Here is a 14544-nt window from a genome sequence, read left to right on the forward strand (position 1 = left end):
TCCTATGTGCCAGGGCTTTTTTCAGGCTCCAGGAATATAGCTATGTTCCACATGGTCTCTGTTGTCCCAGTTTACAGTCTAATTGGGAAGAAAAGGGGTAGATTTAAGAGAAGATTTCTGCTTTTGATATGTTGAATTTTAGTGTGCTGTTGGATTGTTAAACTCATGGAGATCTGGATTGGTGATACGGTTTGGGGGACCATCAGGGTATTGGCCACAGGTGAAATTATGAGAATGAATGAAAAGAAGATACGGTAAATACAGTCCTAAGCTGAAGATGACTACCTTGGAAATAGAGTGATCATACACGTATATGGAGAAGGAGCAGAGAGAGACATCACAGGAGAACGCCATATCTTGGAAGCCAAAAGAAAAGTAATTGCACCTATATATTGGGCACTTGTGGCCCGTACACTATTTCACTTAAACCTCACAAAATATCTATGAGGTAGGTGTTATTCCATTTTATATATGAAAAAACAGACTGGCAAACTTAAAGATTATGGAGCCTGGGGTCGACCACCCCAAATTTAAAAAACCAACTGCAATGTTCATTTGAATGGGGAACTATGGGAGATAGCCAGGTTCCTCCAAAGGTGGCCACTTAGGATCAGCCAATCATCAGAATCCTTAGGTCCTCAAAATTGTCTCCCTGGCTCTTCAAAGAGAGAATTAGATTTCAGTCCCATCTGTGGAGGTCAGACACTCCAACACTAGCTATGCTGTACACCTAGCAAGTGAGGGCTTCTTCATACTGTTAGTACAATCTGTGTCCCAGTCATCCCTACAGTCTGCCCAGCTCTGAGGGATGTGTTCTTGGAGGTTCCATTTACAATCGCCTCCAAGTCTGATACCCCAGTTCCATGGCTACAAAGCAAGTACGGGAAACCATAATTTCCAATACCACACATGTTACGAATTACCTATAACATGACTCACTTTTTATTGTGCATGCTTAATAATCTCATTGCACTATTCAAGGAGGTGACAAGACATATTTGCTCTGCCAAGAGCAGGTAGAGTGCTTTCAAAGCAGCCAGAGACATTGCTGTGGTGCAGACGCTAACGTCTTTGAGATGGCTTACATGTTACATCTGAAGTGGAACAAAGTGTTAGTAGGAATTCCAAGTACTGACTTCGCAAGCTGAGCTGGTCCAAGTGCTCACAATCTCAAAGGAGACTCCAATAAATGTGCTTAATGAGACTGACACATTTCTTCAGAGAATTTGATTCTGTGGTGATTGAGAAGATCCCCCAATTCTGATGAAACTGTATGACTGACTGACTCAAAGGGAAACCAGGTGAGCTGGTTCTCCTGTGCTAGGCAGTCTGCCACTGGAAGTAGTTTTTTTTTTTTTTAAGATTTTATTTATTTTCAGAGAGGGGAAGAGAGGGAGTAAGAGGGAGAGAGAAACATCGATGTGCAAGAGAAACTTTAGTTGGTTGCCTGTATTACTTGGTTGCCTCTGGCAAACTCCAAACCTGAGCCCACCCCCCCCACCCCCCCCCTCGCCTCCCCCAAACCAAGATTGTGCCCTGAGGGAATCCTAGAGCAGGCCTGGCCAGCGCTCAATCCACTGAACCACATCAGCCAGGGCTGGAAGCACTTCCTGATGTATCAACAGTATTCCCCAAGCTTGCCTCTGCAGCCCTGCATCACCCATGAGACAATTCCTATAATGAGGAAACCCGTAACCAAGTTTCCTCATTGCCAGTGCGACGAGGTAGGAAACTAGCTTTCCCACCACGCCAGCAAACCCATAACCCGACCACTTGTCAGCAAGCTCTGAAACTTTGGGGGTAAAGCTCCTGAAGTCAGGGGGAACATTACTCACTCTAGAACATCATCACATCCTTGAGTCATTTGGGAAAATAGGGGATGTCCTGAAACAGGTGTATAGGAAGTGAAGCAAAAGAAGAGCTGAGCCTGACTTGGCCATGGAAGATGATTAATCACTTAAGAGGAAAAAAGTGAACTATGAAGGCTAATTAATGCATCAGTGGGCCTGTTAGCGCAGGATTCTTTCTAATTCTTCACATTCTGCAATATTTAATTCACCGATGGCCTCTGCCAGTGCTAGCTCAGTGGGTGGTGGGGTTGGCGCACGGATGGTAGAGGTCTGGAGGTGAGGGGAAGAGGATGTGAAGCTCAGAGAAGACCAATACGGACAGACTGGTTTGGAAAGTGATCTGGAGAGAATGCACGGGCTGCAGAGATCTTACATTTTTGAAGGCTGGAAAAAACAAGTAGGTTCTCAGCTAGAAAAATGCCTACGGTACTTAGCGGATTCAAAGCGGCCTCCTTTCCTCCACCTTCCCGACCACTGGGCGGCGAGGGCGCCCCCTGGGAAAGCTTGGGGCGGGGCTTTTCCTGGGACAGTCACCGGAAGTGACGCATCCGTATCGCGAGAAGAAAGACGCGCGAGCCTCGGCGGCCCGGAACCGGCCTTGGAACGGTGGTGGAACTTGAGAACGCTAGCCCTCCCGCCCCATGGAGCGGCCCCCGGGGCTGCGGCCGGGCGCGGGCGGGCCCTGGGAAATGCGCGAGCGGCTGGGCACCGGCGGCTTCGGAAACGTCTGCCTGTACCAGCATCGGGTGAGGCGGGGCGCGAGAGGTTGCAGCGGCGGGTGTTTGTCGGAGCGTCTGTGGAGCACAGTTACTGTCAATCTGTGAAACCCTGTCGCAGAGACCGTGGGCAGTATTGAGGACCAGCGAGCCTCTGTGTATGCGCGCGTGCGTGTGTGTGTGTGTGAGAGAGAGATCGAGAGAGATCCTGGCAATTGAGGTCCTAGGATAGTGTGTGTGAGATAGAGTTATTAAGGAGAACTACTAGTATGAGTGTCAAGATGTGACTAAGTGTTCACCGAGTGTGACAGAGCGTATGTGACCCAGTGAATGTAGTGTCAGGGTGTGTGAAGCAGGTGCACATCAGAATTGTGTATTGTGAGTACTAGTTGATGAGAAAATGGGGCTTCCTGTTGGAATCTGTGTGTACTTGTGTATGCCTGGAGGCCATGTGATGCCAGTGGGGCCGGAGTAGACAGGGACAGTTTAGTGGTGGGTCTGCTGCTGAGCTTTTGGAAACGTTGGAGAGACTTTGGGATTGGGAATGGGCTCCAGGTAGGAAACAGGATGAAGATCCGCTGTTGAAAATGGTCGTGGCTTCATAAGGGAAGGAGATAGATGGTGTGTTTGGGGGGCGGGGGGCGGTGCGGGCCGGGGTGAGATGCTCTAGTAGTGGAAGACAGCTAACATCCGACTCAGGAAGTTTGTGTTGATTTAATTAAAAATGCTTAAACAGTGTCGTGGCAGTTAATAATGTTTGAGCTATGCACTCCTTGATATAAAAGCTATGAACCCTTTCCCCAGAAAAATGCACAGAGGCACATTCATGCAACCTCATGCATTGCCATTTGAAGAAATTCATGCTTTCTTGAAGGATATTCACAGACCTTTTTAGATATATGGACTCGGGACCAATAACCCCTGCAGTATAGCTTTTGTATTGGTGTCTATAAAATGGTTATAATAATGTAAATGAGTCGTTTGACAATTAAATAAGATAATGTGTGTACTAAGTACAGTACCTGGCCCCAGGGGTGTTCAGCCTGTGGCCTGCAGGCCACATGTGACTCAGGATGGCTATGACTGAAGCCCAACAGAAAATCGTAAACTTACTTAAAACATGATGAGCTTTTTTTGTGATTACATGTTGTAGTGTATTTAATGTGTGTCCCAAAACTACTCTTCTTCCACCGTGGCCCAGAGATGCCAAAAGGTTGGGCACCCCTGGTCCAACCTGGTAAGATCCAACTGGAACCTGGTCCTGGCCCATTGTAAGCCCTCAGATCTTAGCTCCTGCTGTTGCTGTATTGCTGGTGTTAACATCATCATTAATTGATTTTTGAAAAGGAAATGCCAAGAGTAAAGTGGTGTTCTTGTAAGGTTTTTTTGTGTGTGAAAGACAAATCCGAGTGGTAAATATATGGGACAAGGTGAGCAGTTAAATTATACTAAAATGCTTGCAATTGGCCCGTGAATCAAGAAGTGAATTCAAGAGGACAAATCATGATTTGCTGTCTTAAGATATATAGGTGTGGGTAGAGAGCCCATAATATATGGTGGGAGGTAGGGGAGATGGGAGCGTCCCTGGGATAGGTATGTTTGTGTGGCAGTTAATAATGAATAACATCACTGATAGAACTGAAGAAATTTGTGAGGTAGATTTTCAGATAGAGCGTGGGGGCAAATCTTGGAGAGAGGGAGAATGGAAGGTGAGGACTGAGGCATTAAGTTCTTTGACTGCCAGACAAATAGTAAATTTAGTAATTCTCACCATCAGAGAGGACAGAAAGTCTCTCTAAAGAGAAAAGGGGGAGCCGGGTACTCCTGGGGGATGTTGCCCATGCCTTTTTATCTAAGCCTGACTGCTAGCCTGATCATAAGAACAAAAAGTATGCATGCTGGCATGCTTTTGTGACTGCTTTTCTTGGTCCTTGGCTGGGGATGGATGAATATATCACTTTTAAAAATGTTGGATATATATGTATAATTTACCATTTTAACCATTTTGAGTGTACAGTTCAGTGGCATTAAGTCTACTCACATTGTCATGCAACCATCACCATTATTCATTTCCAGAACATTTTCATCTTCTGAAACTGAAACTCTGTACCCATTAAACAGTAACTCCTCATTTCCTCTTCCTGGGAGCCCCTGTCAATCACCATTCTACTTTCTGTCTCTATCAAATTTATTACTTTTTAAATGGAAGACGTTTGGGTTCTCTAGACTCTCAGAACTCTTTCAGGAGCTTTCCAGGTATCCAGAGTGGACTTCCCCAAGACTGGGACATTTGACAGCTAGACCTGTACTGAGAAGAGAAGAAATACCCTGTCATAAGACTTGGAAAGAGCATCCTTACTCTTCCAAGCCTGACTGTGTTTGCATGTACAGACTTCAAGATCCTTGTGTTTTTGTGGAAGGCATGTCCCAATATTTCATCTACACTTCTTAAGTCATAATGAGGAAGAGAAAAGGACATGAGGTGGTTTATTTAGCTGATAACTGTGCCCAAGTCAACGAAAACGGTATTTTCTGTGGTCCAGGAGATTTCAAATCTAGTGGAAAAGGTAGACACAGAAACACTTAAAAAAAAAGATTTTATTTATTTATTTTTAGAAAGAGGGGAAGGGAGGGAAAAAGAAAGGGAGAGAAACATCACTGTGCATTTGCTTCTTACACACTCTCCACTGGGGACCTGGCCTGCAACCCAGGCATGTGCCCTGACTGGGAATCAAACCGGCAACCCTTTTGTTTGCAGGCCAGCACTCAGTCCACTGAGCCACACAGCCAGGGCAGAGAAACATTTTTAAGTATAATCTGGTAACCTATTAATGATTGTATTTCGAAAGTAATGTGGAAACATGGCAAAATAACCAACAAACTCTTCCTGGAGGATAGGGTAACACTTCTCAAAGTGTGTTTGGAAAAATGAATCCAGTGACACATTTTTTAAAAAGGATACTATGGTCAAATACATTGGGTAAATGCTGCATACCTAACATTCTTTCATTTAAAGAGTCATAACCCACATTAGCATATTAAAAGCTCTGAGAACTATAGTAAAGAAACTAATTGAACTTAGTATTTTTTTTATTGTGGTAAAATATACACCACATTGACCATTTTAACTGTTTTTTAAGATTTTATGTATTTATTTATTTTTAGAGAGAGGGAAGGGAAAGAGAAACATCGATCAGTTGCCTCTCATATGTGCCCTGACTGTGGACCAAATCCACAAGCTAGGCATGCACCTTGACAGGGAATTGAATTGGCAACCTTTTGCTTTGCAGGATGATACCCAATCAACTGAGCCATACCATTTTAACCGTTTTTAAGTGTACAGTTCCGTGGCATTAAGTACATTTACATGGTTGTACATGCACCACTATCCATTTCTAGAATATTCCTTTTTTAAATCCTCACCTGAGGATATTGTTACTGATTTTTAGAGAGAGAGAGAAACATTGATCTGTTGCCTCCGGTACATGCTCTGATCAGGGGTCGAACCTGCAGCCTAGGTACGTACCCTCACTGGGAATTGAACCCGCAACCTTTTGGTGTATGGAATGATGCTCCAACCAACTGAGCCACCTTCCAGGGCTATTCACATTTTTTATTATTTTTATTTTTATTTATTTTTTAAAAGATTTTATTTATCTTTAGAGAGGAAGGGAAGGAGAGGAGGAGAGAAATATCAATGTATGGTTGCCTCTCATGAGTCCCCTGCTGGGAACTGGTCTGCAACCCAGGCATGTGCCTTGGGTTGGAAATCGAACCGAGATGGTGTGGTTTGCAGGCCTGCGCTCAATCCACTGAGCTACACCAGCCAGGGCCTATTCCCATTTTTTAAACACAGAACTTAAAAATTTTTTTTTTTTTTGCTGGACATCGACAAACTTCCCATAGAACATTCTTTGTGAAAACATGGAGTGAGGAAGGCCTTTAAGAGTAGGTGAAATAGAAACTGAGGAGATGAAGAATCCTACAGAATGGGATCTTGTTGACATAGCTTCCTGCCCCATCACGTGAGATTGTGATGGGTATACCAGATTATTTCCATGGCGGTAAAAGCTTACTTGGGACCTAACTAAAATGAGGTACCTTCTTTAAAACAAAAGAAAGGTTGAAAGGTGTGAGGACTCTGCTTAGACTAGATTGTAGTTTTAGTTCCTTTCTTTTTTCTCTCTATATGTACTGTCTTATCTCTATCTTCTTCCTCCCATCCTTACTCCATTTAGACTATCCCATACAAATTATGTCTTGCTTCCTCATTTCAGTCAGAATTGGGTAAATTGCTAGTCATGGGTGAGATTTGTTAGGGTCATTTTTATAGATATGGAAACAAATACAATTATTGTAGGATTTTTTTATGTCATTTGAAATGCAAAGAAATCAGGAACTAATTTGGGTTTTTTTGTATTAGGTTTGGTCACATTGTAACTATTTCTTGCTGTTGAGGCCAGGGAGCCCTGAATTATCCTCTTCATTCTAGTTCTACTAGAGGCTGGTGCCTTTGTTAGCTTTCTTGCTCAAAGGGGGGTTTCTTTGGGCTTTTCACAAAGATGGTTCCCAAAGCAAAGAAGGAAGCCCCTGCTCTTCCCAAAGCTGAAGCCAAGGCAAAGGCTTTGAAGGGAAAGAAAGCAGTGCTAAAGGTGTCCACAGTCACATAAAAACGAAGATCCTCAGGTCACCCACCTTCCACAGGCCTGAGACATGGGGACTCTGAAGGCAGGGTAAATATCCTCAGAAGAGCGCCCCCAGGAAAAACAAGCTTGACCACTATGCTAACATCAGGTTTCCCCTGACTACCGAGTCAGCCATGAAGAAGATAGAAGACAACAATACACTTGTGTTCATTGTGGATGTCATGGCCAACAAGCACCAGATAAACAGGCTGTGAAGAAGCTGTATGACATTGACATGGCCAAGGTCAACGCCCTAATTAGGTCTGATGGAGAGAGGGCATGTGTTCTGACTCCAGACTGATGCTTTGGATGGATGTTGTGAACAAAATTGGGATCATTTAAACTGAGTCCAGCTGGCTAATTCTAAACATGAAAATTTTATACTATAAAAAAATGGGGGGGTTGCTAGGGAGACAGGGTCTTTGTATTTTCCAGCAGTATATTATGAGACAGTGTTCTGAAGAGACCTGTTACAGGATTAGCCTCAGTCACTTTTTGCTTGTGTGCTTTGAGGTGTTTGGTCAGTTTTAAAGCATTGGTTCTCGTGGTTTGCCTACAGAAGCGTTGGTTCAGGAGAGCTGTGGATAAACGTTTATTAGTAGAGCTAACGAGTTTTGTTTTTGCAGATTGACATTTCTTTGACAGCAAGTGAATCTGCACAAGAACCTAATTTATATATTTTCTGTTGATTTTCTATTTTGGTAGGAACTTGATCTCAAAATAGCAATTAAGTCTTGTCGCCTAGAGCTGAGTACCAAAAACAGAGAACGATGGTGCCATGAAATCCAGATCATGAAAAAGTAAGTGTCCTTGACTTGTTGCTCGAGTCTGCAGCCCATCCTGATACCGTCATGAAGGAGGAGGCTAGGAATCCATTCTTCTCAGGATCTTCCTGGGATTCTGTTTTTCTCTTTCTCACTAAGTAGCTTTGTTCTATTTCAGATACTAACATCACATTATGATCAATTGGGTTTAGTTTAAAAAGTCAGCTAGGTGTTGCCAGATTCAGATCCATGAGGGCCAAATCTGTTTCTTCTGAATCTTGGCCGATGCTCATCTACTTAGTTTCTAGTTAAATAACAGTGACTATGTAGTCTTGTTTCTTACTTTCACCTCCTTTTGTTAAAGAGTGTATCTGTTGCTTGGTAAAAAATTACCCCAGAACTCAATTGGCTTAAAACAACAAACATAGAATCTCACAGTTTCTGTGGTTTAAGAATTTGGGGCTGACTTACCTGGGTGGTTTTAGTGCCGGTCTGTCCTGAGACATCTCAGAATGTTGACTGGAGCTGTAGTCATTCAAAGGCTTGAGTGGGACTGGAGTGTCCACTTCAAGCTCATTTATATGGTGTTGTCTAGAGGCTTCAGTTTGTCACCTGGGCCTTTTTATAGGGGGGAGCTTGAGTGTCATTCCTATTTTATAGATGAGTTTATAGGAAGTGGAAGCTGACAGAGTCCTAAAATTCTGGGTAAGGGATCCTGGCTTTCAAATAAGTACTTTTTGACTTCAGTATCTGTTTTCAGTTTACTTTAAAGCTTCTCAAACTTGGCTTTGTGGCAGAATCACCAGTAAAGCTTGGCAACAATATAAATTTTCAGGTCCTACATGTAGAGATTATGTTTCTTTAGGTTCCTAAGTCCTGGGAATCTGTTCGTTTTGAGATGCACTGTATGATGATGGCGATGGTGGCTGGGATGGTACATTTTAAGTTAAAAAATATGTTAGAAAACAATATATAGCATGATGTAGTATTTATGGAGAAGTGTATTTGTGCACAGATTAAAAGGTGGAAGGAAATATGCCAAAATTCTAAAAGTATTTACCTCTGGGTAATTTTGTGATTATGGGAGACCACCAGATTTTAACCCTTAATTGACCACCTGCTTGCTGTGTGATCTTATGTTACTTAACCAATTTGTGTTTCAGTTTTTTCCTGTGTGATGAGACTTTTAACCTACATATAGTAGGGTTATTATGACAAGTAAGTGAGTTAATGTATAAAAGGTGGTTACTGTGTGGCATACAGAAATATAATTGTAGTAATGGTGATAGTATTTTGTTTGTATTTTCTTTTTAACAATTATTAATTTTTGATTATACAAATGAGAAATAAGAATATTACAAATAATGCCAGTCTTTCTTCTCTCACTGCCCTTCAATTAACTACTATTTCCAACCCAGTCCTTTTTCATTGGGGACTTTTTTTGAAAAATTTTTATTGCTGTTCAAGTACAGTTTTCTGCCTCTCCTCCCACCCCCACCCCTCCCCACCACCCCAGCGTTCTGGGAAAAAATTTTTTTGATTATAACGTTTTCTCCTTTTTGTTAGGTTGAACCACTCCAATGTTATAAAGGCCTGTGATGTTCCTGAGGAACTGAATTGTTTGATTAACGATGTGCCTCTTCTAGCAATGGAATACTGTTCTGGAGGAGATCTCCGGAAGGTAGTGTGGATGTTTGAGACGATGAGATAGTAAATCGTGAACTTTAACAGTGTTTGAGTCACGTTCAATATGACAATCCAGAATCACGGTCATTAAACTGTAGCCTATTAACTCTTTTTATGGCTGTTTTTTTACAACAGCGGCAGCATCAAGTAGTTTGCTATGACAGAGACGATAATGGCCCGGAAAGCCTGAAGTATTTGTTGTCCGACTCTTTACAGGGAGTGTTCACTGACCGCTGATTTAGACCTTGCGTTCTTTGTTGTTGATGTTGGTTGCAGGATGGGACTGTACTGGTGGTGTCAGATAAAAATACCAATGTATAATGTGTTTATTAAACAGGTTTTTCAATTATAGTTTACTTTCAATATTATTTGGTTTTAGGTGTATAGTATAGTGGTTAGATAATCGTATACTTTACATAGTGATTCCCAAGATATTTCCAGTACCCAACTGGCACAATACATAGTTATTGCAATATTATTGACTGTATTCCCTATGTTTTACATCCCTGTGGTTGTTTTGTAACTGCCAATTTTTACTTCTTAATCCCTTCGCCTCATTCTCCCAATCCCCCCAACCCTCTCCCCAAAAAGTATTTTTCTCTATTGCAAATCTTTCCCATCTTATTTTGAATCTGCTATATGGATTTTATATATACACGTATATATATATATACGTATATATATATATACACACACACATACATATACATGTTTTTTCAACCTTTTTCAATTACAGATACTTTGTCCCTTCACCTTGTGTAAGCCTTGTCATGAAATTTACATGTTCTCTGAGTGGATTTGGTAATTTTTGCCCTCTTATATTTTCTTAATTATGACTTATTTTTTTAACTTTGACTGTTCTCTTAGGGTTTAGTGATTAATGTGTTGCTGTTACTGCCCAGCAACATTAACAGTATACTTTTTTTTTAGCTACTCAACAAACCAGAAAATTGCTGTGGACTTAAAGAAAGCCAGATACTTTCTTTACTGAGTGATATAGGTATGTAACCAATATGAAAAAACTCATCATGATTTAATGCCTCCTTGGTCTGTAAAAGATTCTGTACACTACTATAAAGCGTAGATTTTTAGCAGTTATAAGAAATCATCAGAAAAACTTAACTGTTATTGTTGGTGCTAAGTTAAAAGTAGGATATTCTGTTATTTTTGGGTTGGCTAAGAGTCAGTTTTTGGCTAATAGTGCTCCAGTTGCTGATCCAAAAAAAGGGGGAGGGGGTGTTAAATGACCTGATTTAATTTTATTCTTTCCTCCTTGATTAGCACAGTACTTTTATTTAACAGTGGCACTGCATCTGCTAAATAGGTTCTCAAATCAACTGTAATGGTGAAATCTCTTTTTAATCATAATAACTTCCGAAAACTCCCTAAAATAATCCTTATATAGGCCCCTGGAGCAAGCTGAAATCCAAGAATATGTTTCCCTGTGCACTTTGGCTTTGCTTCTTTTCCTAGGTCATAGAGGCTAAAGTCTAGTTGAAGGAGGAGAGAAAGGCTACGAGCATAAATATGGGATTTTTCTAAAATGCTTGTTCCATTTTTTCAATGTTAATTCTCTTTAGTTAAATAAGCATATATTATCATCTGCAGTATTTGTTAAATGTTACTGGATTTTCTGTGGAGAAAATTCGAACTGCTGTAATGTAAGTTGAGTAGTTATGATAGTCCATATAAATCTAAGCATTAGAGAAGTACAAAATATGAGGTGAAATTTTTCAAAGTTCAGTGCTTTCTCTTACCTCAAAACACCTTTTAAATTGTATTTAGGATCTGGGATCCGATATTTGCATGAAAACAAAATTATACATCGTGACCTAAAACCAGAAAACATAGTTCTTCAGGATATTGGTGGAAAGGTAGGTGAAACGGAAGAAATGCTCCGTGCTGGCTGAGTCCAGTACCCAGAGCTAGTCAGTCTTTGCGGTTTGGTGCCCTTTGTAGCGCTCTTATTTGTTCTGCACAGCCCTCCCTATGCTGAACTGGTGTTCTGTGCTTGGTTTTCTGTCTCCTCTGCCAACACAGTAGCTCTGTAGTAGAAGGAGCTGCTCCTGTCTTGTTCACTTCCGTTTTCCCAACACAGTATCTAGCAGAGATAGTAGGCAGTGAGTAAATAGTTTGCTAATCCTTATGAAGCACATTTAAAAAAACACACATGCATCCTGGGTCTGCTATACTTTAAAGGAAAAAAGTACATTTACTTAAGTATTGGGTTGGCCAAAAAGTTCGTTTGATGTTTTCTTTAAGATGGTTTTAGTAGAGCTGAGTTATCTTTAACTTCTTTTGAAACAATTTTGTTAGATTGTATTGTGACATCACATCAGCATGTATTTAAAAAATTACCAAAATTGGTGAATTTTTGTGGAGCCATTTTAATATTGAAGTTGGAAGAAAATTTGCAATATTTTCAGTGTACTATACTTTATTATTTCAACAAAGGTTAAAGTGCAAGTGCAATGCACAAACGATTTGGGAAGGATATGAAGAAGGTGCTGTGAAGGATCAAATGTGTCAAAAGTGGTTTGCAAAGATTCGTGCTGGAGATTTCTCACAGGATGATGGTCCACAATCGGGTAGTCCTGTTGAAGTTGATAGCAGTCAAATTGAGACATTAGTTGAGAGCAGTCAACATGATACCACACAGGAGATAGTCAACATACTAAAAATACCTAAATCGATAAAGTTATTGGTGAAAATGAAAAATGTGTAGAAAAAATCATACAGACTTTTTGGCCAATCCAATGTATTTTATATTAAAAACAAACCTCATTCTCCTCCACAGAAGTCCTAAGTTCTATATTTAATTAAGATTCAAAACCTTGATTTCTCACATTCTTAAATGAGTCATTTTGAAAAGAACCAGAAATTGTGAATTGACTCCTGAAATATTTGTTTTTATCAGAATAATTTGAGTGGTTTTCTTGCTTTTAGCACTGAAGTTCCATGCCATTAAAGACATACAGCCAAGACTCTGAACTTTGTATTGATTTGTGTGGTCTTGTGGTTAGTTAAGACGCTGGTCAGTTGGAAGTGATGAAACCTTGATGACGCTTCTTAGGAGGCTTTCATGTGTGCTTAGCTTCAACCTCTCTCTTTTTGTATCCGAAGACTTCAGCATATTTTTTAAAATTTATTTTAAAGGTTTTATTTATTTATTTTTAGACAGAGGGGTGGGGAGAGAAAAATAAAGGGAGAGAAACATCAGTGCATGGTTACCTCTTATGTGCACCCCCACTGGGGACCTGGCCTGCTACCTAGGCATGCGCTGACCAGGAATTGAACCAGTGACCCTTTGGTTCTCAGGCTGGTGCTCAATCCACTGAGCCACACTGGCCAGGGCAACTTCAGGATATTTCTGAAGTTAGATAGATATTTACTCACATTGATCCACTGTAAGAAGGTGTGCTGCTGCTTCAAATTTGGAAATCATCTTTACCTTTGCCTTTCAGTATAACAGATCAATTTATTCTGAACATACCAAAATAAAATTAATAACCAATTTATATTTAGTTTTTACCATATACCAGTCATTGTGTTAAATCCTTTTCTTTGGCTGTTTCATTTTCATTGAATTCCGGTAACAGTTCTGTGAAGTAGGTATTGTTAGCAATTTCAGTACACAGGAAACCAAGGGAAGTTAAATAACTTGATGAAGAACACAAGGCTAGTTAAGAGGTGGAGGTCAGGGCTGAATCACATTGGTGTTATTACAGAGCCTAGGTCTTCACCACCACCCTCTTCAGATCCTTAATGGGACACGGTTGCCTTTCCATTTCAAATTTCTCAACCACTTAATGCTTATTATTTTGTAGATTATACATAAAATAATTGATTTGGGATATGCCAAAGATGTTGACCAAGGAAGTCTGTGTACGTCTTTTGTGGGAACATTGCAGTATCTGGTAAGATGTGTATTGTTTCTTTGAATTTAAGTGTACAAGATTCTCTTTATTTCTCAAGATCATGAATATACAGGGGTGGGCAAAAGTAGGTTTATAGATGTGAGTATGCAAAAGAGTTTATTATTGTATTATTATTTATTAATTGTACTTTTGTATTATTTCCATACAAATAACTGTAAAACCTGCATTTGCTCACCCCTGTAATAGTTCAACAATAAAGTAGCTTTTCTCTTTATTGTATGACGTTTAAAACATTTTTTCTTTTTAAGGCCCCAGAGCTCTTTGAGAATAAGCCTTACACAGCCACTGTTGATTATTGGAGCTTTGGGACCATGGTGTTTGAATGTATTGCTGGATATAGGCCTTTTTTACATCATCTTCAGCCATTTACCTGGTAAGAAATGGGAGAGAACTTTGGTATGCCTAATGGGAATGAAAAATTAAAGTTGCCTGCTTTTTTTCTCCTTTTTTCCTCTCTTTTTAAGGGATATAATTGCCTTTTTTGGGGGGAAAGATTTTATTTATTTATTTATCTTTAGAGGGGAAGGAGAGGGAGAGAAACATCAATGTATGGTTGCCTTTCGTGGGTCCCCTGCTGGGAGTCGGCCTGCGGGGAACTGGCCTGCAACCTAGGCATGTGCCCTGACTGGGAGTCGAACCGTGATCCTCTGGTTCGCAGGCCCACGCTCAATCCACTGAGCTACACCAGCCAGGGCTTGCCTTTTAAACACATAATAGAATTAATTTTTTCCAGTTATATGACTTTTTAAACATATATTTTATTGATTATGCTATTACAGTTGTCCCAATTTTTTCCCTCTTTGTCCCCCTTCACCGGGTACCAACCTTCGCTCCAGTGATCCAGTTCACGTCCATGGGTCATGCATATAAGTTCTTTGGCTTCTCTTCTTTTCCTAAACTGCTCT

At 40.6% G+C, this 14544-nt stretch overlaps 1 protein-coding gene across 2 annotated transcripts in view; it reads left to right on the forward strand.

Annotated features, from left to right (window-relative positions):
- Positions 1–2421: 2421 nt before the first annotated feature.
- CHUK (component of inhibitor of nuclear factor kappa B kinase complex) overlaps positions 2422–14544 on the forward strand; it is a 55932-nt gene continuing 43809 nt past the window's right edge. The window contains exons 1-7 of one of the 2 annotated variants that reach the window (XM_037064173.1): positions 2422–2596; positions 7957–8051; positions 9582–9696; positions 10632–10701; positions 11487–11575; positions 13529–13618; positions 13888–14012. In XM_037064173.1, coding sequence (XP_036920068.1) covers positions 2492–2596; positions 7957–8051; positions 9582–9696; positions 10632–10701; positions 11487–11575; positions 13529–13618; positions 13888–14012 — 689 coding nt within the window. In that variant the 5' untranslated portion in view covers positions 2422–2491. The remainder of the gene's footprint in view (positions 2597–7956; positions 8052–9581; positions 9697–10631; positions 10702–11486; positions 11576–13528; positions 13619–13887; positions 14013–14544) is intronic. The other variant, XM_037064174.1, reaches the window with a different exon arrangement.

This window comes from Sturnira hondurensis, unplaced genomic scaffold (genome assembly GCF_014824575.4).
Source record: "Sturnira hondurensis isolate 20B ecotype Veracruz unplaced genomic scaffold, ASM1482457v3 Scaffold0014854, whole genome shotgun sequence".
NCBI classification, from domain to species: domain Eukaryota; kingdom Metazoa; phylum Chordata; class Mammalia; order Chiroptera; family Phyllostomidae; genus Sturnira; species Sturnira hondurensis.